General features: G+C 49.4%; 1 protein-coding gene across 8 annotated transcripts in view; it reads right to left on the bottom strand.

Annotated features, from left to right (window-relative positions):
• SLC4A2 (solute carrier family 4 member 2) overlaps positions 1–23494 on the bottom strand; it is a 1509271-nt gene that overhangs the window by 127553 nt on the left and 1358224 nt on the right. For all 8 annotated transcript variants that reach the window (XM_069645996.1, XM_069645995.1, XM_069646002.1 and 5 more), the window contains one exon: positions 22218–22384. In XM_069645996.1, coding sequence (XP_069502097.1) covers positions 22218–22384 — 167 coding nt within the window. The remainder of the gene's footprint in view (positions 1–22217; positions 22385–23494) is intronic.

Genomic DNA, 23494 nt, shown 5'->3' with positions numbered 1-23494 from the left:
GGGTAATTTATGAGCAGGGAAGGTTGCTTTGTAGCAATGTTTTATGACTGCAGATATGAGAAGATGGGGCGCTCTGTTGTGTGTGAGTTGTAGTTATTTTGTGAGTTGTCTGGAGCTGTAGATTAATTTGCGCTCAAGGTTGGCAACGTAAATTGTTTGATTGTAGTGCATGACTACTGCAACAGCTTCTTTCTTAATCTGCCTGCCTCTACTCTTCGCCCTCCTCAACTCATCCAAAACACGACTACAAGACTTGTTCTTGGCCTCAAGCCCATGGATCGTATCTCTCCAGGACTGAAATCTCTGCACTGGCTCCCAGTGGCGGCGAGGATTAAGTTCGAAACCCTCTGCATTGTCCACAAGGCCTTCTAGGGCCTGGGGCCTCAATACCTTTAACTCTCTCTTCCTAAATATCTTCCTTCTCGAGCTCTTCGCTCATCCACCTCCAACTTCCTCAGGGTAAGTCGCTTCTCCAAGCAGCGAGTTGGTGGTAGATCTCTTTCTTCTGCTGGGGCCTCTCTCTGGAACAGCCTCCCTGCCTCTCTGAAACTTAAGGAGAACCATCTCTGGTTCGGGAAGCACCTCAAGACCTTCCTCTTTGCTTCTGCTTTCTCTCCTCCCCTCCCCTGCTGTTCTACCGGCTGAATCTGAAACTGTTTCTGTATGCCTAAAGCCCCTACCAGCACTTGACACCTGATGTCTGCACTTACCCGTGCACTGCCGACAGCTGGCGCACTTTTATTTATTATTCATGGTCGTTATTTATTTTACTGTTATCCTATGTACTGCACTGCCCTTTTCCCCTTCCTCTGCACTTGCGCGATCTCAATGTCACCTGGCCTAGTAGGATTGCTGTCTCTGTCTTCCCTCCGTTTCCCCTCCCTTGCCTCATCGCACCTTGAAACACTTGTGTATAGGTGTGTTATAAATGCCATATAATGCCGGACCGGTGTTTGATGAGTGTGGGGGATTGAGTTTATTAATCTGTGGTGAGCTAGGGTACTATTTAGGGACATCTAGTGTGGACACATGCCTTCAGGTGGTGTAGATTACATTGTGTAACCTATGTTGATTCTGTGGGGGTGTTGCGTTTATGGAGGTGTTGTTGGTTAGGTTGGTATATAGAATGACTTTAATGTGCTTACTGTTACCAGATCTTGCACAACAGACCACATAATAACTGGCGGCAACCTTTTTCACTTTGACAGCATCGCAGTTGGGCACATGTATTTGCTTACATCAATGCCTTGTTATGCCATATGTCATTTTAGGCTAACTTTTGCTAAATTAGGGCATAAACCAGGTCATAAGACAGTAAGCCAGGGCAAGAAAATGCAGGGCTCACAGTTTCTCTTCAGTTTTCCAGGACCTCCCTTATGACTGCCCACTGACTCCTCAGACACTCCAGGTGTAGCACTGCATGCATGCCAACATGCCCCACTCCAGTAAATAGTCCTGTTCCAGTTTTAACTTTGTGTTCTGGTGCTTTGAGTCCTGAGTTTACAATAAGTAAATCCGAGACTCCAAGTCGCAGAATGCAAAGTTAAAACCCAGACTGAATTAGCTTTTTCCCCAAACGAAACCAGGCATGTTAGCAAGTATGGCAGTGCTCATTCTTACATGGGATAATGGCGTAATGTAGATGGATTTGGACCATCAACTAGCAACTGACAAAGCCAACAAGACGCCACATGCTAAGCCACAGAGAAGTGAAGGCACAGAGTAGAAACTCACAGAGGGACCAACGACCATAGGTCTGATGGACCATAGAAGCTGAGAACCAGAGGACAGCGACCCACCGACGACCAGAAGGTTGACTGACTAGAGGATAATAACTCACCAGGGAGGCAAAGACCAGAGGCGCGACAGACAAGAGGAGCAACTCACAAGGGCATAGCTGTCCAGTTGGCAAATTTCATGCATGATGATATGGGCCAGTCCTTGATTTCCACTTGCATGCTGGTCCTTGTAGGTCATAACAATGACGGGAAGGGCACAAATGGCAGTCCAGTATTCAACGGGAGATGCCCAGACTGACCCACATTGTCACACATGACGTGGGGCTACCTGGAAACTATGCAAAGGAGCCAAGAACCGGAAGGGTGACGACTCAAGAAGTTGAGGACCAAAGGAGAGCGACTCACCAACGAGGCAAGGACCAGTTGGGGCGACAGACCCAACAAGCCAATGATATACTTTTAAATAGCATGTATACAAGAAAAGGAAACATGCAATACTAAATGTCAGGAAATGTGTTCTCTCTATGTATGTTTGTTATTGTGTTATGTTTCTTACTACAGCGTTTTAGGTGTGTTCCTGTTTTTTCTGTTTATTTGGATGGGAGTCAGCTTGTTTTGAACTTGTTTTGGAATGGTATTCAGCTTATCCGGACCTGGCAACACTACTAAAACCATCAGGCCTCTCTACTCTCCGCCTGGGGCGTGAGCCTCCCATGGAGTGGGCCAGCGGGGGAATCTGAGTCCGTCAAAGGACCTCCAGTTCCATCAGGGTCATCACCCCTGTCTCCCGCTCACCTCTCCAACGCCATAAACGGCGCAATGGGGAGCTGTTCCCTCTTCATTCCAGCACAGACCACAGTTCAAGAGCGGAGACACTGGACTCTGAGGCATTGCAGGGAAACCTCTCCTGTGGACATCCGTTGCTCCACTCGGGGTTTCCAAGTGAGGTGTTCAGCGGGATACGCCTAATTTACGTATGTGTTTACAGAGCTCATGGGAAGTGCTCCTGTATCACTGTCATCTTGGCCACACCCCCATCTCGTATTGCTTTTTGTATGTAAAGTTTGGATTCTCTGATGCTTCTCTGGGGTTATGCAAGCCAACGCTCGAGGCAAACCTCTAGTTGGAGAAATCTGGGCCTTCTGCTGCTCTAAAGATTTTCCCAGTCCCCCACAGGTCCCCTCTGCTAAGGTTCGGCTAGTTCACCATACCTGCCTACAATTGAAATTAAAAAAATAAATAAACGGAGAATTATGTCACCCGACGCCACACAAGACTCTGCCCACATGTTTAAAAATGTTTTAAAAAAATGTATACATGTGGGTGGAATCCTAGCTTAAAGAAGGGCCCGACACTGGTAGCAACTAAGATCCCTTCTGTAAATAACTACACATTCTGCAGCCTGCATCCAAACATGTCCGTTAGCAAGACCTCCTGCGGGGTGATTTTGGTAAAAGATGAAGCTTGTGCACTGTAAGCTGCTATATCGTGGTCAGGCAGAGCAACTTGAGTCGGAGGAACTACTGGAGTAATGTACCCTCCTATCCATGCAGCTGCTGCGAGTGACGTCTGTCCTCTGCACAGGTGCACTTCATTTACAAGGCCCTGCCAAGGATGAGCTGAGTTTGATACAGTGTGAACCCAGTCTGCAGAAAACCCAGAGACTCCACGCTCTTCCCTGATGACCCGGAGAAGAGTGTAAAAACCCAGAGTCTTCGGGCTAAACCTGGGGATTGGCAGGTATGTAGTTCACCCAGGTCAGGACAGTGTTAGTGTAATTTCTGATGGTGTGGGTGCTGCTAGCTGTGCGTCTCTGGTGCTTGCATTGGTATCCTCCCTGATGTTCTCCTTTGGGAAAGCAGTAGCCCTGCCTTTACATTTCGTGGGTTTGGGGCTTCTTCTGTGAACAAGATTCTTGCAGACAACTCGACCAAAGGCCTCCACTTGATGTAGGTGGAAGGGTTTATCTGAATAATTCAGAAGTAACGCCATCCAATTCCCGGGATGTTCGGTGGAGATGTTGGCACAAATCACTCTGGGGCAGGACCGAACCGAACCCGGATTGCAGCCAAAGAAGGACCTCTGCGACAATTCATTTGAAATTGGAGGACCCAGAAGACCTCTCAGATGCAATGAACAGATGGAGTCTGCAGGCGTAGGGTCATCAGGAAAAGGACTACAGGCTCCGGCACCAGCAAGGCCCTTCTTCTTGGTTTAGAGTAGCAGCAACAAAACAGCAATTTCCAGGGCCCACCACAATGAGGCACTGCAAATTTCAGAGAACCAGACTACACGAGATCCAGGCAACCAGATAGGTCCCCACTTAGGAGTCGTGTGCCTTTGGTTTGCATCCAAATTCCTAACTCTCCAGGAGGATGACCTTGGTGATGTAGAACTCAGAACTGATAAGGTCGAACAGGCAGGGAGGCACTATTGAAGGTCTCAACCCTCTAATAGAAAGCAGAGCATTTCCTTTTGGTGTATCATGGCTTAGCCAATAATGGCTGCAGAAGCGGAACTCCAGCGTCTCCCTGTGGCCTCTCGTGCTTCAGATACTTGGCTTCAGTGGTCGACTGAAGAATGGCTACAGATCTCCAAATATACAAAATCGTGGAATGGGAGGACCCCATCCCATCTAAACTCTGGGCGTCTGTCCAATCATGGACAGGCAGCTGATGGACAGCCTTGGGCTCACAAAGGGTCCAGGATATGTATTGGGTCTATCTCCAACCAGTGCTGGAAAATGAAATATTAACTGTGGGATCCCAACAACGATGGCGGGCACTGAGGGTCGAAAAATGCGGGAGGTTTTTCTAAGACCCCCAACCCCATTAATAAACATTTTTATTTCAAGAGATTAATTAACACATGGATAATAACCAACGAGAGGAGGAGTGTTCCCTATGATGGTTCAAGCAAAGTATAAAAGGTGTATACGTTTTAAATCTACAGACCGTGCTTAGAAATTTTCTGCAGAGCGCAATCCTAATAGGCATATTCACATGGACCCTGAGCAGACATTCAAGTGGTGTAGTGGGTAGGTCTCTCGACTTTCATCCCAAGTGTATGTATTAGAATCCTGACTTCAGCAAAGCAACGAAACAAATAGAAACCATTGAAGCTCATGAATACTGTAAATGGTATTCCCGATCTGATGAGAAAAATGTTGCCGGATCTCTGATCCGGCCCAATTACCAGCGCTGTCTGTACTCATACCCAGCCAAAGGAAACTTCATGGGCTCTTGCCAGAGCCCTCGAAGAGGATGCTCCAATGCGGCCACATCCTACCCCAGAGGAAGACAGCAAAAAGGACAGTAAAGCGCAAAGATCGGACTTAAAAAACAACAACGCCAGCTGTTTTGAGCACTGTAGTGCACAGTATGTTGGCATGTAGTAGAAACTAAAAGGTATATAAGAGTGCACCTATAAAGGAACAACTTACACCAGCTTGTCTGGGGTTCATTTCGTAAAGGACAAATACTCATAATCCAAACAGAACTGGAAAACCAAGTTGCTATCCACTATTCTTTTTCATCTAGGTCTTCATCAATTTATCTTGTTAACAGAGATAGTGCTACGATAGAATTAAATGGTGAACAGGGTTGCCCTGCACTGGTAAACAAAGTACATTAAGCCAGGAAGTGGCCTTTAAAAGAACCTCACTCCTAAAACTCAGGTATGGGTCGCAAAATAGTCAAGAGATCTGCTGGGTCCCATTGAAGCAGATGGGAAAGCAGCCAAAAGTTAACAGGTAAGGTTACCGCTCTGCCAGTTATGTACTGTAGAGTGTCTGGTCGGTGAAATCACTACCCAGTTATCAAACCTTGCTTGTCAGGCAAGCAAATAAGTATCCCTAGAATCCCTATTAAGACTTTTACTGCTCCCGGGCCTCTATGGTAGTCTACAGTAATGTCTGGTGAAGGGCACTTAAAATGTGTGCTCCTAAACATATGTGCAGCAGTTTCTAACACAATTGCTCTCCACAATCTAATTGTACAGCATGATCTTGATCTTTTATATATTTCTGAAAGGTAGATAAAGACACTTGTGGCCCACTTTTAGATTAATTTCAGACAACTATGTCATCCTTCAGCTCGACCATCCTGTATGCTCAGACAGAGGTCTTGCTATAATTTTTAAAAGCTCTTATTAATTTCAGCTTTTACATTCTTTCTCTTTCCCTAAATTAGGGAGGACAGCTACACAGCTAAAGCTTTGTTAGCCTGCACATCAAACGTTTGAATCCTGTGTCTGGGTTGACTTTGTCTTTCATCCTTTTGAGGTTGATAAATAGATCATAATTCCAAATCAGGAAATAATAACTTATTACAGCGCTGAAGGAGTGTTCATGAACTGCAATATACAAACTAATTATTATTACTATTATCATTATGCAATTTTTTTTCCAATCTTCTCTGTATTTTTACTTATTTTACACCCTTCCCCTGTGTACAGTCCTACTGTATATACTATTTGTGATTTCATTGCTTCTTAATAAATTATACCTTCTCAATATTTTTACGGTGATTTTAACTGTTCTGTGAATCTTCTACTAAATTCCAGAACACTTTGCTATTCACTATACTTTCTCATATAGATCTTCATCAATTTATTTACCTTGCCACACATTGGCTTGGGGAATATTTTGTATTCTTTTTTTCTCAATCTGTTCTAGTTTTTGAGGCTCCTTTGGTGTTATATGGGACTTATCAGCTGGCTATTCCCTTTGCTTGTTCTCTCCATGTGAGGTCTGTATTTGCCCCTTCCTCCAATTGGACAAGGTTAAAAATGTTTCTCTTTTTATATTAATGGAAGCACTAATAGTGAGGTCAGAATGTTAAGAAGACAGAAATTCACTCAGAATACAAACCACCTACAATTCTCTCTTACTTGTGTCCCAAGATATGCTTGTCCCCGTGTGGTGATTTCACATCAAATCCTGTCCTGCACCAATTTGGTTTACTCCCCAGTTAAAGAAGCTAAAATGGCTCCTCAGACGTTAGAAAGCTCTAATCTCCCAGACACCATCATACTTAGCTGAAAATATCACCATCTCAGGAGGACAATGCAACTTCCTGGCCATAACGGAAACTTGGCTACATGAAGCAGCAGGACCGTACCTAACATTAGATATTTCTGATAAATACTCCATCCTCAGAGCTGACAGACCTAATGCTCGGGGAGGAGGTTTAGCCATCATTTTTAAATCCTCCTTAGACCTTAGAGCAGTCACCTGCTCTGCACTAAAATCATGTGAGCACCTTACAATCAAGCTACAAATCTCTCCCAAGAGCACGATTGCCATTCACTTAATATCCAAACCCCCAGGCCCATCGGGTGCCTTTGAGGAAGGCATCACTTCTCTTATAGCCGAGAACTCTAAGCCTTCAGTTCAAACTATCATCCTTGGAGATTTTAACCTTGGGTACAATGATCCTAATGACTCTCCCGCCTCTTCCCTAGCTAATGCCTTAGCAGAGCATGGTTTCACACAACTCGGTTCTCAACCTACTCATCAGAAAGGTAGGATCATCGACTGGGTTGCGGTTCTCAACTGCAATATCACCTGTAAAGCCCCCCAACCTCTTGCATGGACTGACCACTACCTTGTTCCGCTAGATATTAATATCAATATCCAACACCCAAAAACATTTCCTACTGCATCAGCTTGCCCGACCAGGAATAAGCGTAACATTACTGCCGATGCACTAATACCACTGGTCCTGCCCACCCTCAACGCACTCCCTGCCACTGCCGACCTTATTCTACTTGTCAAAACCTACGACGACACCATGGCCAGTGCCATTGATACCATCGCCCCATTGAAACTGCGCAAAGAAAAACCCAGAGCTCATCTTAATTCCTGGTACACCCCTGACCTCAAAACTTTGAGAAAAAAGAAAGCCAAGCTAGAAACACTATGGAAAATAGCACCATCTGCTGAAAACAAATCTAATCTGACAAATATCTCCTCCCTTTATAAAAAAAAGAGATAATTCACACTAAGAATGAAGCCTATAATGTCAGGATTAATCAGGCAGGTTCCTGCACCAAAGAACCTTTCATTATTCTTAAGGAATTAGAAAACCCTAACCCACCCACAGATACCTGTACAAAAGATAAACTCTAGTTCGCAGCATCCAGAACGCCCTTGCGAACAAAATCGCTGGGCTCCAAACCAAAACAGAAGACAAACAACAACAACTCACCAATAGCAAGCCCACTAACCCCAGTACACCGCTTTCCACTGACTAATATAGGCTTCACATTCAAAAAGGTAACGATACCGGAAGTACAAAAAATTATAGCTTCTTTAAAACCCTCTAACTGCAAAGGAGACAGCTGCCCTGCCCAGATTATAAAAGACGCAGCCAGATACCTATCCCATTTCATTACTGAACTTATAAACTTGTCTTTCTCCACTAACTTAGTCCCTAGCAACTTGAAACAATCTTGGGTTCTCCCCTTACTCCCTAATTACAGACCTATCACCACGGTCCCATTCCTGCTAAAAATTCTTGACAGAGTTGCCTAGCTGCAAATCCAGGATTACCTAGAGACAAACCAACTGTTAGGAATAAGTCAATCTGGCTTTAGACCTCAACATGGAACAGAAACTGCCCTTGTTGACCTTAAAAGCCAGATTGATGAAAATAAAGACAAAGGTAACGCAGCCATGCTACTCCTTTTAGACCTTTCAGCGGCTTTCGACTTGGTCAATCACAAAATCCTTTGCAACCACCTATCCTCCGCAGCTCACTTCTCCTCCTCGGCTGTCATGTGGATACAATCCTTCTTGGCTAACAGAACCATGAGAGTTTCTCACCAGTAGCCACAGCAGACCCCATCCCTATCACCTGTGGTGTCCCACAAGACTCTTGTGTTTCGCCCACTTTGTACAATATATTTACAAAGCCACTCTATGACAAACTGGACCATCTGGATGTCACCTACACTAATTACGCAGATGACACCCAGATACTCCTTACCTTTTCAGGTAACTACAATGCCGACGTCACCCGGATCAACAAAATGTTCTCCATCATTCAGGCATGGATGGCAACACATGGCTTATGCCTCAATGATGAGAAAACTGAGCTTCTCCTGTTCGGTACACCTAATAACTTGCTGAAACGTAGCCCCAACTATAACAGCTTCATCATCGATGGTAACATCACCCCTATCGTCAAAAGCGTGAAAACCCTTGGTTTCTACCTTGACGCCAACACTAACCTTTCCAAACAAATTAACATGACTGCCTCTTCCACTGCCTACACGGGTAAGCTGATCAGGGCATGCAGACCGTTCCTGTCCACTAATAGTTACCTTACGTTGGCCAGGGCTCTTATACAATCCAAACTGGACTACGATAACAGTCTCTACCTAGGCGCAAACCAATCCATTATCAATAAACTTCAGGTGCTCCAAAATAACGCGCTGCGAGCAGCCCTAGACATATCCCCACCACCAGAAAATCATGCAAATGGCTTTCTATCCAACAAAAAAATTACTTAAAGACCATCTGTCTTACATCCAAACCCTTAAACTACCTAGCCCCACCCTATCTCACCAACAAATTCACCTTGAAATCCACTACCAGAATCACTAGATCCACTAACACATTATGCCTAACAGTGCCCAGATTCTCCCTAAAAAGAGCTGGAGGATCCAGCTTCACGGTCCTTGCCTCCCAACTCTGGAACACCTTACCATTCAACATCAAGTCCATCAAATCATTTCAATCCTTTAGAACATAGGTTATTAGTTGGTTACTGGATAAAAACTAGCATTTTCCATCCCTCTTCCCATGCCCGACGACACAGCCTTTTCTTTAATGATGCTCCTTACCTGTATACCATAGAACGTATATCTGTAAACTGCATATAATGTACTATGTAAACTGCATATAATGTACTATGTAAACTGTATATAATGTACTTGTAACTGTGTCCCTATGCGCCCTTTTACCTCTGGGTCTGGAGCGCTATATAAGTAAATAAAACAAACAAACAAACAACCTATCTCCCGATTGCAATCCAAGAAGTGCAAGAAGCAGAAGATCGGAGATCAAGCATTCTCCTGCTGTGCTTCTATGCTCTGGAACAACTTTCCTACTAACTTCAGGCTGGGCCCCTTCGTCCTGCTCTTCGAGCAACCCTTCACAACAAATGAGGACCATAGACTGACAACACGATTTGCCCAGTAAGTACTACTCCCTCTTGTGCTTTGCTCCATTGCTAACTTTGTGCCATATAACTCTCCTAGATTCAGACATATGTCATTGTCTGTAAAGAAGAGATAGCCACATTGCACAGCAGCCTTTTAACCGAAGAGTGTGTTCAGTGGAGAGTGGTTTGGTGGCGCAGACTGACATGGCCGTGAGCTCGTGCTTCCTCTCTGGGAAAGAGATGAGCAGCCCAATTTGCCTTCAACGGCGGAGAACGTTTGAGAGAGTGCTCAAAGAGATTGGGTCCCCACTACAAGTGTGATCAGTAGTGCTTTGTGGGGATATGAATGCACACAGAGCTCCAGGTCCTGTGAGCCAGGTCGTCCTAGTGGCGGCTGCTGATTGGAAGGACAGAGGTGGCCGGGCCCCGGCGTGAAGTTATTGCCATGGTGGTGTCTGGGGGCCGCCTCGTGGGAATCTCCCCCGACAGTAAGGACGACGTGCATCCTGGACAGCCCAGCGCGAAAGACATGTTGGCAGAAAGGGGCACAGGAAGCACTCAACGCTGTGGGCAGTAGAGCAGAGCTCTGTAGGAGCAGACAGGCACGACCTGGGCTTAGGCGGCCCTGGCTTCCAACTAGCAGAGTATTTACCCGAGAGTTGAGAGCAGACGGCTGGCAGGCACAGTCTCTCAGGACCCCTGTACGGTGGTGCCCCACGCAAGAATAAGTGCCTGGTGGAGGGCCCATGGTCCGCCAGGAGTGACAAAATGGCAGCCGTTCATTGGCCTTGACACGTTGGGTGGAGTGTGGGCCTTGCAAGACGGTAAGGAGGTGCAGTGCAGGGGAGGAAGGGGACATCTGCCTTAAACTACAATGGGTGGAGGCACTGGATAGAGATTTCTGGGATTGAAAGGGGGCTGAGGTGAGGTGCAGGCAATCTGGGGTGACAGAGAGAAGATACGGGAGAGACCTGTGGTGGAGGAGTGCACAGGAGTGCAGAGACCTTTCAGAGCGAGTGGGAGCCCCATCTAAGTGGAAGGTTAAGAGGTGTGGGACACACTGGAGGGTGAAGTCCCGCCAGGACTGTGCTCGACCATCACTGCCCTACAGAAGTACAGGAGGGGGTCAGGAATGGCAGCAGGAGGGGCGCTGCTGTCATTAGATTAAGGCATTGCGTGTGGTGATATTCAAGCTTCCATAGCAGACCTGAGTGATCAAGTCAACACAATAGAAGCTAAAATGGAAGGTCTGGGGAACAATCAGTTGTATGCAGACCTGGTGGAAATGAGGCTAGACGATAGACTCGCTGCGATTGAGGCCAGGGAGGAAGAGGTGCTTCTTAAATTGGATGACCTGGAGACTCGGGAGCACAGGAACAACATCAGGGTTCAGGGGGTGCGTGATCGAGCTGGTGAGTAGCAAAGAGAAGTGGAGAGAAAGCATCAACCTCCTGTTTGAGAAAGAAGGTGGGAAAGACGTTACAATAGAATGAGCGCATAGGGGTGGATATGGAACAAATCAACGTTCGATAATAGTGAGATTTCTTCGCTATACGGAGTAGATGCAGGCTTTGACGAAAGCAACAGCTGCTAAGGACATTGACTATGATGGAGGAATTGTTTGCATTTATCAGGATCTATCTGGTCTAATACTGTGGAGTAGAAGAGACTGTTGTCATTTGGTTCAGTGGTTGGCTACTGGAGGAATTAAATATCAGTGGGCCTACACATTTGCGTTACAATAGGGGCATGCAGCTGAGGAGTATAGGATCATAACGGTCATGGAGGTGACGCATGCATTCAGCCACCTAGCGGGGTCCGCGGCTCAGCCATGCAACAGTCTCTGAGTAAAGCGGACATGTGACGCCGACCCCTGCCCAGGAGGAATGAGAGGAAGGAAATATATGAAACTGTGCACCCCATCTCTGGGATACTTGATGTCCACAAAATCAGGGTAGGGAGGGTCTGTGGGGGAGGGGTTAATAAACTGTAGCGACGCTCAAATGCCTTTTGTGGGAACAACGAATGAGAGGGGGACGTTTGACCTTAGGTGCCCTTAATATTACACAGGGCATCTCGAGGGGTATGTTTGCTTTGTTATGGTTGGGAATGTTAATTTGGGTGGGGAGGGGGTTGTCGGAGGTATCCAGGTTTGGAAGGGAGCTCTGTGTGACTGGGGGGTTTACGGGTGAAGTAGGTATGGTAAAGGGGGAAGGGATGGATGCCGTGGCTTAGATGGAGATGGCATCCACCATGAGGTCAAAGCAGGATGGGAGTCTGCTTCGGGTGGGAACACTCAATGTTATGGGACTGAACTCACCAACGAAAAGGTCACTAGTTGTGAGAGAATTCTAGAGGACAGGCCTGGACGTCCTGCCCATACAGGAAACTAGGTTGGAGGAGAGACATGTGAGGGTGGGGGTTGCAGGGGAAGTGGTCTGGGCATCTGGACTGGCAAAGGTGGGTTTGGGATCCTACTCCATAAGCGGTTACATCTGCAATATAAGTGGGCGTCCAGATTGATAGGGAGTAGACCCCTCGTTATACAGGAAGAACTAAGTGCAGTGCGAGTGGTGCTGGCCTCGATCTAATGCCCTAATCAAGAACAATTGGCTTTCTGCTAGCAAGCCCTGTAATCTATGGACAGACAAGGTCACGGATAGACGCCCCCTGAAGGAACAAAGGGGGTGTGGGCTGTCCCTGAACAGAGAAGTGGGTTTAGGGAAATCCTGGCCCAGAAGGGACTAAGGGGCATGTTGAGGACAGCTCACCCTCAGAGGAGGGGCTTTACCTTTTTCTCAGCTCTGCACAAAACCTTTACTAGGATTGATTACCTGCTTATGAAACAGAAGTTTGGGAGTAGGGCAAGTGGTTGTGTAATCCGCCCAGTGGGGTGGACGGACCATGATTTGGTGCATATGGAGGTAGAAGTGGCAGGCATCAGTAGGAAGGACTATAGGTGGAGGTGTAATGACTCTCTCTAGAGCGATAGGGTGTTAGCGGAGCAGCTGGATATGGGGATCAATGCATTCTTTGAATTCATTGGCACGGGCGAGGTTGAAACAGGTATAGTGTGGGATTCAGGGGAAGCCACTTGGAGGTGGCTGCTGATAAGGGGGGGCACTGAAATCAGGGAGTTGGAGAAGGTACACAAGGGAATGGATCACACAGAGAAAGATATAGCCGTTCACAGTCTGGAGTTGAGGTCTTTGGGCAAGGGTGATACAGTCAGGAAGCTGCGGTTTCTCCAACAAAAATATTCTGAAAAAGGGGATAAAGCGGATGTATTGCTGGCTGCAAGACTTCGGGCTCAAAGGGATGACAGGTGGGTGGATAAGTTAAGGGATCCGGATGGGAAAAGTCATGAAATTCCAGAGGACATAGCAAGTCATTTCGTAAGATTTTATGCAGCACTGTATAAAAGGGCAGGAGAGGCAGTAAGTGGGAGGTGGATCACTATTTTGAGGGCATTTACCTCCCGTCCCTCTCCTCGGAAGATGCACGCTTTCTGAATTCTCCATTTTCTGCAGAAGAAATTCAGAAGGCGATTGACAGAATGCCAACGGGTAAGGCTCCGGGGGAAGATGGGTTCACTATTGGTTTTTATAAGAGATATGCAGGGCCGTTATTACTGCAATTATCCAAACTTTTAATAATATTCTTGAGATAAGGATTTCTCTCCTATCATTTAGCAAAGCACTTTTATAGGTGCTGCCCAAAGATGGTAGGGATCCTGCGAAGTGTCAGTCCAACCACCCAATATGGTTTCTCAATGTGGACAAAAAGATTTACACCAGAACCCTTGAAACATTAATGTCCAGATTGGAGCACTCAGAACAGGTAGGCTTCATTCAGGGCCATCACGGGGCAAACACACTTAGAACAAGGGAAAGGGAGGCGACCCGGTACTGCTTGCACTCGATGCAGAGAAGACGTTCGATAGAGTGGACTGGGGTTTCTTCTTCGTGGTTTTAGAAAAGCTAGAGTTTGGGAAGGGATCTAGAAGAGGCATAGCAGCCCTATACAGGGATCCTACCGTGCAGGTGGTGGTGAACGGCAAGGGGTTACAGTGTTTTCGACTTGAGAGGGAAACCCGACAGGGCTGCCTACTGTCACCCATGCTTTTTGCTCTCTCTTTGGAGCCGCTGGCAGTGAAAAGAGGGAGCCATACAAGGATAGATGGTTGGACAGCAGGAGTTAGGAATACACATTAGGGATGTGTGCTGATGTCATTGTCCTCCATTTTAGAAATCCAGGCACGTCGGTCCCAGGGCCCCTTCTCGTTATAGAGGAATATGGTGCCCTCTCTGGATTCAAGGTTGACAGGGAAAAAAAAAATCAACCTTATTCCCGTATGTTAGGGGGCCAGATGGGGCAGTGGATGACCTGGAGGCACTGAACATGGAGGTCCAGCATGTCCAGCATGTTGGCTTGAGGTACCTTGTGGTTACTGTGACGAGGAGGTTAGAAGGATTCTGAGGCCAACAATCCCTGCTTATTGTGCAGCATCTCTAAAGGGCTAGAGGACTGAACGCTTTAAAGATCACATTGTTGCCGAAAATTCAATACCTGTATATGTAGTTGGACTGGCGGATATGAAGAACTACTATAGAGCAGTACCACACTTACGAGGGGACAGGGATAAGCAATGGGTGGAGGTGGAGAACTACTGCCTCAGGCCAGCAACAATTGGGAAATGGTTGTGGTCCCGAGGAAAATTCAAAGGTATGGGGTGAAAGGGATTTACTGGGTCCTCTGGGGGGAAACTGAAAAATATGGAGGGAGTCACTTCCTGGCCTTCCCCTATCAGCCACCTTTGGGCTCCTCCGGTGAGGGATGACATAGTAGATCCCTTGCGGTTCGAATTGTAGTTTGAGGCGGGCCTGGAAAGTGTTAGCCATGTGGTGAAGCAGGGGGAATGTGTATCAATAGAGGTGTTGGAAGAGGGTCTGAATATTGGGAAACGGTCAGTGTTCATGTACCAGCAATTGAAGGGTGTCCTCATGGCCAACAAGTGGAAATCAGACTGCAGAATGAGTTGACTGGAACCAAGGGTGTTCTAAATTCCAGGCATATGAGCAGAGGCTAAATATCTGGCCTTTATAGGTCCCTGATATTGGCGATGAGGAAGGGGGCAGAAAGCTACAGGAATAGAATGGGGGAAGAGACCTAGAGATGAATTTGGATAAGCATTTCTGAGAAAAGCAGTGTATCGGTGCTCATAAAACCTCAAGAGCTTGCCAGTATAAATTGCATGGGATTAAACTGCTGTACAGATGGCAGTAAGACCCGGTACGCCACTCTAGGATGTTTCCTGTGGTGAACCCGGGATGTTGGGATGTTGGGGGGAGTGTGAAGAAATGGCCATCTATTGGCACATGTGGCAGACTGGGCGAAGTTCCAATGCTCTTGGAAGGAGGTGTTGGGATGGATCAGGGACCTGGTTGGGATTGAAAGAGATCTAAACCCTATGTTGGTGATTTTTGGGTTAGAGGTAGTGGAGAGGGTGAGGAGGCTCTCTCACACATGATATGCATTATTGGCTGCCAGAGCATGCATAGTAATAGGATGGAAGGAACACGTTACTTACCTGTAACTGTTGTTCTCCAGCATGGGTCTGGCATGGATTCACATGCTCATGAATATTCCCCGTCGTCAGGCTGGGAATCCTCGGTAAAGAAAAAATCAGTATCAGTTACGTTTCTGATCTGTCTTTCTTAGTAGTAACCAATCACTGATCTCTGGGTCATACTGCCCCAAGCCAATGACTGCCCTCTCCCTAAGCCCCGCCTCTGGCAGCCATCCTCAGATTTGGTAGCACGCAAAGTGGCAGTATGACCAAGTGAAGAGCCGCAGAGGGGTAGGCGGGAGGGTTCGCATGTGAATCCATGCCAGACCCATGCTGGAGAACAACAGTTACAGGTAAGTAACTTGTTCCTTCTCCAGCATGGGGTATGGCATGGATTCACATGCTCATGAATAAAATAATACATAGCAGTACACACATGCACAACCACGGGAGGTGGCAAAGGCTCAACATTAAGCATTACATCCAAAACTCAACATTAAGCAACTCTTACCTCCTCACCAGGCTCACCTTAGGCGAACAGGTTGCACAGCACTGCTTGGCCGACCCTGGACTCCTCCCTGGAGTCCCGATCGACGCAGTAGAATATTGTGAAGGTGTGCGTCGACCTCCACGTAGCAGCCCTGCAGATGTCCAGCAGGGGCACACCAGACAGGAACGCCGTGGTAGCAGCGATCGCTCTGGTCGAATGGGCCCTCGGACGGCCGGGCAGCAGTCTGTTTGCCGACCGGTGACAGTGCATGATGCAGCCGGAGAGCCATCGGAAATGGAAGTCTTCGAAAGAGCCTTCCCTTGATTCACAGACCCAAAGTTCACAAACAGCTGTGACGTCTTCCGAAAACTCTTCGTGCGGTCCACGTAGAACTTCAGCGCTCTAGCTACATCGAGGGAGTGCAAAGTCCTCTCGGCCGGCGTCGAAGGCGACGGGAAGAAAACTGGTAACACCAAGGGCTCGTTGAGGTGGAAGTCCAACGGCACCTTGGGCATGAAGGAGGGGTGCGCCCTCAGCACCATCCTCATGTCATGAAAAGTCAAGTATGGAGGCTTGCAAGATAGGGCCTGGATCTCTCCCACTCGTCGTGCGGAGGTGATGGCCACGAGGAACGCTGTCTTCCATGACAGGAACTTCAAAGGCGCCAAATGCATAGGCTCGAATGGGGCCCCCATGAGCCTGGTCAGCACTACATTAAGGTCACACACCGGGGCAGGAGCCTTCACCGGCGGGAACGATCGGAATAGTCCCTTCATAAATTCCTTCACCAGGCGATGAGACCACAAGGACGCCCGTCCCGTAGTCCTGGTATATCGGGAGATGGCAGCCAGATGTATTTTGATGGAGGCGTGAGCCAGTCCAGCTTTGGCCAGCGACAGTAGGTACGGCAGTACTTGAGGGGCCGTAATCCGCAGCGGGTTAATCTTCTGAGTACGGCACCAGACAGAGAACCTCTTCCACTTATGACCGTAACATTTGAGAATTGAGGACGCCCTGGCTTTTGCAAGAACCTCTCTGCAGTCAGCCGGAATATCGTACCCTCCAAACTCTAGTGCTGCAGGAGCCAGGCCTGCAAGTTCAGCGACTGCGGGTCGTGATGAAGAATGGCGCCTCCTTCCCTGGAGAGAAGATCCGCGTCCGCCAGCAGCTTGACTGGTGGGGACGTTGACAAGTCCAGAAGGTCCGGGAACCAGATCTGCCTCGGCCACGCCGGTGCGACGAGGATCATTCTGCACCTGGACTTCTTGAGCTGGTTGATGAGACGGAGCAGCAACAGCAATGGAGGGAACGCGTATAGAAACAGGCTGTCCCAAGGGAACGAGAAAGCATCGCCCATGCTCCTCGGCTGCGGGAACCTGCAGGCGAACCTCTGGCACTTGGAGTTCGTCGCCGTCGCGAAAAGGTCGATCCGGGGTTTGCCCCATCGTCGAAAGAGCCGATCCACCTGGTCCTGACGTAGTTCCCACTCGTGGCACGAGCGCAGCTCCCTGCTGAGTGAGTCGGCGATGGTGTTTTTATTCCTGCCAAGTGGAAGGGAACCAGAAACATGCCCTGGGCGACGGCCCAGTGCCACAGATCCTGGGCCTCCTTGGATAGGGCTGGGGATCTGGTGCCTCCCTGCTTCCGTATGTAGAACATCGTGGTGGTGTTGTCAGTGAAGATCCTCACCACTTTGTCCTTGAGGGACGGAAGGAACGACTTGAGCGCCCAGAACACTGCTCGAAGCCCCAGAATGTTGATGTGGAGAGACCTCTCCTCCGGGAGCCAAAGGCCTCTTGCGTGGAGATCTCCGGTGTGGGCCCCCCAACCCTCCAGAGAGGCGTCTGTCGTCACCGTCTCCTGAAACGCCGGGGTCTGAAAGTCCATGCCTGTAGTGAGGTGCGCACGGGTACCCCACCATAGGATCGCCCGACGGAACTCCTCGTTGAGAGGGATCCTGGCTTCGAAGCAGCCCATCGCCTGAAACCAGCAGGCGTCGAGGAACTCCTGTAGTGGACGCATCCGAAGTCTGCAAAGGGGTACAAGGTAGATGCATGAGGACATCATCCCGAGGAGGGACTTGATGGACCTCACCCTGGCCACGTCTGTGGCTAGCAGGCGCCGCACCTTGCCCAGAATGGCCTTCGTCCTCTACTCTGACGGGCAGGCCAATTGCCCCACTTTATCGAGCTTCGCTCCCAGAAACAGTGCTACCTGCGACGGAACCAGGTGGGATTTGGGGTAGTGGATGGCGAATCCCAGTTCCGTGAGCAGCCGGACGGTCCTCGCTGTGTGTTCGACGGCGAGTTCTCTTGTCCTTGCCCGGATTAGCCAGTCGTCCAGGTAGGGGTAGACGTGGATCCCCTGCAGGCGCAGCCGCGCCGCCACTGGTGCCAGGCACTTGGTGAATACCCTGGGTGCCGACTTTAATCCGAACGGCAGGGCTCTGAATTGGTAGTGGCGTCCCTGAACCACGAACCTGAGAAACTTTGTGTCCTTTTAGAATGGGGATGTGGAAGTAAGCATCCTCCAGGTCCAACGACGATAGGAAGTCGCCCTCCTCCAGCTGTCCCAGCACGTGCTGGAGGGTGACCATCCTGAATTTCTGCGCCTTGATGTACTTGTTTAACCGACGCAGGTCCAGGATGGGGCGCCAACCGCCTGTCTTCTTTCTGACGAGGAAGTATCTTGAGTACACTCCGGAGCCCCAGAGCCTCCTGGGGACGAGCTCGATGGCACCTTTCTTGAGCATCGCCCTTACCTCCAACAGCAGTTGAGGGACATGATTCTCCTTCCTGGCCACGGGAGGAATGCAAGGACACTTCTTTTGGAATTCCAGCGAGTGCCCGTTGGCCAGGGTGTCCAGCACCCAACGGTCGGCGGAGATGGACTCCCACACGCTGACGAACTTCGTCAGCTGGCCTCCCACCGGGGAGCTTCGGTGGGGGCCCGACGCCACGGCCGGTTCAGTTGCTTGGAGGAGGTCTTGCCGCCTTGGCCTCCTTGACGACGACGATTACCGGATCCCTCTTGCTTGCCGCGACCTCTGTAGGCCTCCTGGGACAAGGAGCGGGCCGCCTGGCGGTATGTAGAACAGCCACCGCTGGATCCCTTGGAGGCACCCTGTCTGCCTCCGGAGCTCCGAAAGGGCCGTCGTTGTTGAAGTACCCCTAAGGCCCGGGCCATCTCCGAGTCGGTCTTGATGCCCTGGAGCGACTCGTCCACCGTCTTCCCAAAAAGGTTGTTGTCGTCGAATGGCATATCCAACACTCTGGTCTGGACGTCCTGGCGAAAGTCCGTCGCCTTGAGCCATCCTCGTCGTCGGAGGCAAACCCTGTTGCCCAGTTGGCGAAATCCGGTATCGGCAATGTCCGTTGCCACCGTTATGGCGTGATCAGACGCCACCTCTCCTTCCTGCAGAATTTGTAGGGCCTCTGCCCTCTTGTCGTCCGGTAGGAAGTCTAGCAGGGGAGCTATCTTGAACTAAAGCTCCCTGTCGTAGCGGGCCACGATCGCTAAGGCATTGGCCGCCTTAATCGTCGTCGCCGCCGACGAGATGACTCGTCGTCCCATGGAGTCCAACTTCTTGCTCTCGCTGTCCGGCGGGGAAGTGGAAGTTGAAGCCGCCGCACCCGCTGCTTTCTTCTTGGCTGCTGCCGAGACGACAGAGTCCGGCGTGGGCTGGGCCCTGAGGCACAAGGGGGCGACATCGGGGACTCGGTACTTATTCTCGTACCTGTCCCTCTTGGCGGGTGTCGTGGAGGGGTTCTTGAGGATAGCCAGCCCCTCGTCCCAGATGTCGTCGAGCAACGGCACCGCGAGGACCGTCTTCCTCTTGGCCTCCCGTCGTTGGTAAAGAAACCCTTCCTTTTTCTGCTCCTCAGGGCAGAGCTGGAAGAGTTTGGATGCCCTGGCTATCATGGCGTGAAAGGAGCCAATTTCGTCGGGTGGAGAAGCCCGAGGGGGGGGTGTGAAGACGGGATGTCCGTTGTGTCATCGCCGCCGTCGTCGTCCGTCCCCATCGCTGTATCCATCGCCGTATCCTCTCTAGGGTCCGGCGAGGGGGATGAGGGGTCCACAGGCCTCGCGGGCACTAAGGGAGGAGCGGGGTGGACTCTCCTCCGCTTGTTCGGAGGGCTTCCCGCCGGGCCCGGTTCTGGATCCTCCGTCGGGGTCCGTGGTAACCTCGTCCTTATCTCAGTACATAAGGATTGGATCGCCAACAAAATGACCGCCGAGCTATCCTGGGGCTCGGGTAATGGCTGCGACGGACGGGATGGCTGCTCCACTGGGCCCTCTTCGTCACCATCGTCGCTATCTTCGATCACATCAGCGGGAACCGTCCACTGGGATCGAACCTTCCCGAACTTCTCGTTGAGGCCCTGCCCGGTTTCCATCAGATCCTCCTCAGAGGCTGATTCTGAGTCTGTAATGGCCCCCCCCTCTTTTCCCGCCGGGGTCTTCACGATGGGCTGGAAAGAGGATTCCCTCCGCGGTGGCAGGGATACTCTGGACCCAGAGGCCGTCTCCACTGGCGTAGTCTCAGCCGGCTTCGCCAGGGTCGCAGCGACCACTTTGATAGAGGCCTTTGACAGCTGGATCAAAGCCCTCACCACCTTAGGTGCGTCCTGGGCCTTCGCCTTGGGGGGAGGGTCAGCGCCTCGCTCCCCCTCAGGACCCTTCGAGATCGACCGGGGCCACTCCAGCAGCTTACCCGGGTTCTCGGACTTCCTCTTCCCCGAAACAGAGCGCTGGCTCGTGGTTGAACGTGCCAGGGAAGTCGCGCCCTGCCTGGCAGCCGAAGAGCCTGACCTTTTGGTGCTCCCGGTGCCCGCGGACTCGCGGTGCTTGGCCTTCTATTGGGCCCCCTGTCGCCGTGGTGCCCTCACAGGACTTAGAAGCCCGCTCAGACTTTTTCTTCGCCTTCTCACCTGCTGTGCCCTTCTCCAGCCAAGCGGCGAGGCGGGAACGACGATCTTGTTTGGTCCGTTCCGAAAGGTTCTTGCAGGGAGTCCACAGTCCTTCACCACGTGCGTCTTGTCCTCATGAAGGCAGTAGAGACATTGCGAATGCTCGTCCTCCTTGAAAACATTTTGTAATCTGCATCCAGGGCCGCACCTGAACAGCCTGGATCCGGGCGTCGAACTTCCCTTGTCCTGGGCCATGTCCGTTGAGGTAGGCCGCGGATCTTCCGGAATCCTCCAAGAAGCGTAAACGCGACGTAAACTTCACCCTTGAGGGGCGTAGAAGAATTCTGAAACGGGTCCCCGTTATCGGAAGTAGAAACGGTGGAGCTTGAGGCTCGATTAAACCGAAATGAGAAAATCTCCGGAAAAAGCGCAAAAACGCAGCAAAAAACTCGAGAGCTAAGCACGAGGACTCCCAACACTTGAATGTGCGGTAAAAATCTGAGGATGGCTGCCAGAGGCGGGGCTTAGGGAGAGGGCAGTCATTGGCTGGGGGGGCAGTATGACCCAGAGATCAGTGATTGGTTACTACTAAGAAAGACAGATCAGAAACGAAACTGATACTGATTTTTTCTTTACCGAGGATTCCCAGCCTGACGACGGGGAATATCCATGAGCATGTGAATCCATGCCAGACCCCATGCTGGAGAAAAGGGCAACCCCCCAGTGAAAAGATGTGGGCGCTAAAGGCTAGAAAGATATATGAAATGGGCAATATTACTAAAGCTCTCCACGACCTACAACCATCCAGAGAAATAGAATGGTCAGCCTTTTTGAGGAAATATGTGAAGTGAGCAGTAGAGTACTTAGTAGAAATACTAGCATATCTCTTGGGGAGGCAGGTTTGACTTGGCAGGGGAGTTTGGTTCTGCATGCTGGGGAATTTACAAAATAAAGTGCACGGTCAGATTGTGTATATATTTATTTGAATACACTAGTGTATGGCGGTGGCCAAGCCTTTATGCTTGTAGTTTAGGTATCACGTAAGCTACTTTCACTGGATTCATACTTACATGTTTTTTTATTGCCATCGAGTGTTGTTATGTTTGTTTTGCTAAGCATTCTTGCCCCATCAGTGTATGCTCATAAATCTGTGTTCCACTGCACTGTACTGCTATTGCTCTTTCCAGTCCTAATCCATTGTACTAATACAGCTGTATCTTGTTCATTAGTGTTCTTCCCTGGCTCTATCAAAGATAATCCACCTCTCGTTTCCCTGCACTTGCTGTCTCGCTCTCCACCTCCCAAGCCCCAACCCACATGTCTAGATTCCGTGCTGCTTACGTGGTGATCTGTGTCTCCATGAAGATGAGGATGAAAACGAGGACTGCGGGAAGAACACTTGCGGCCATCATCCAAATAGGAAAGCTGCTGGCTTCCCCTAGGGGGTTGATCACCCAGCCTCTCTTATCGGGAGATGTGACTGAAAATCCACTGGGAACACTCAGCTTCTACAAAACAGAACATGAAAAAGAAGTGTATAAGCATTCTGACTGGACAATCTGAAAAACGACATAAGCTCGTCGGCACTCTCGCTTGCCAATAAGAAAACAGGTATTGAGTTTATCAGCACTTTCAATGGGCAGTCTAAGAAAGCAGATCATGTTTACCATTACACTGAATGGCTAATCAGGAAGACATTGAGTTCTGTGTCTCTCTGAATGACTTGTGTGAATGCCAATGAGCAATCTCACTTGCCAGCCAGTGAGAACAGACACTGCATCCATCAGCATTCTCACCTGCCAAACCGATAAAACAACAATTCTTCCTTCTATGGGCTGTTACCAACTGGTATAGCCTGATAGAAAGGCGTATTGTTACTATTGGCATCCGAAGAAGGCAAACTGGGATGATAATTGCCTTTTATTTGAAGGGACTCTGTGGGTGGGGGAGGGCTCATTACAAAATGGACGGTGTGGGTAAAATGCAGGGGTATTACTATATACTGCTTCATTACCACACCACCCAACTATAACTTTGGCTGAAAATTCGAGGATTCACACCAGCTTTCTGCCAATTTACGGCAGAATTACCACTGCATTAATTCCCATCAATAATCTCCCCTGGAGTTCTATGGACTCCAATTAATGGGGACTTACACTGCCTACCTCCACTTGTAATCCAGCAGAAATACTGCCTGACCATGGGGCGGTAACAGTAATACAGTTTGGTGGTATCTCGGCAGACTTACCGCTGAGATACCACCAAACTTTTAATGAGACAGACTGTCTTAACTCGGACGCCAAATCCCCTTCAGAAGAAAATACAAATGATGATCATTGAGGACATGGCACAAAGAGCTCTAGTGAGGCTCTTTTCTATGTCTATGGAGCAGACAGAAGGGGCCTCTGTTGAAGCAGGTGGCAGCCTAAGTAGGTAGGTGGGGCAGAAAAAGGTGAGTGTAGCAAGTGCAAGGTGGATGCGGGCTGGCCTGAACAAGCAGGGACAGGAAGAAATGGAAGGCAGCCTGTGAGGAGTCAGCAGTCAGCAAAGAACACGGTTTTCACTCAACAATACAGGCCATGCAATAGACTGTTAGGGTTTTAATGTTGAGAAAAGAT

The sequence above is a fragment of the Ambystoma mexicanum genome, chromosome 2p, assembly GCF_040938575.1.
Source record: "Ambystoma mexicanum isolate Mex_15411 chromosome 2p, UKY_AmexF1_1, whole genome shotgun sequence".
NCBI lineage: Eukaryota > Metazoa > Chordata > Amphibia > Caudata > Ambystomatidae > Ambystoma > Ambystoma mexicanum.
Note: the sequence above shows the minus strand (reverse complement) of the source record. Positions and strands in the feature narration are given on the sequence as shown.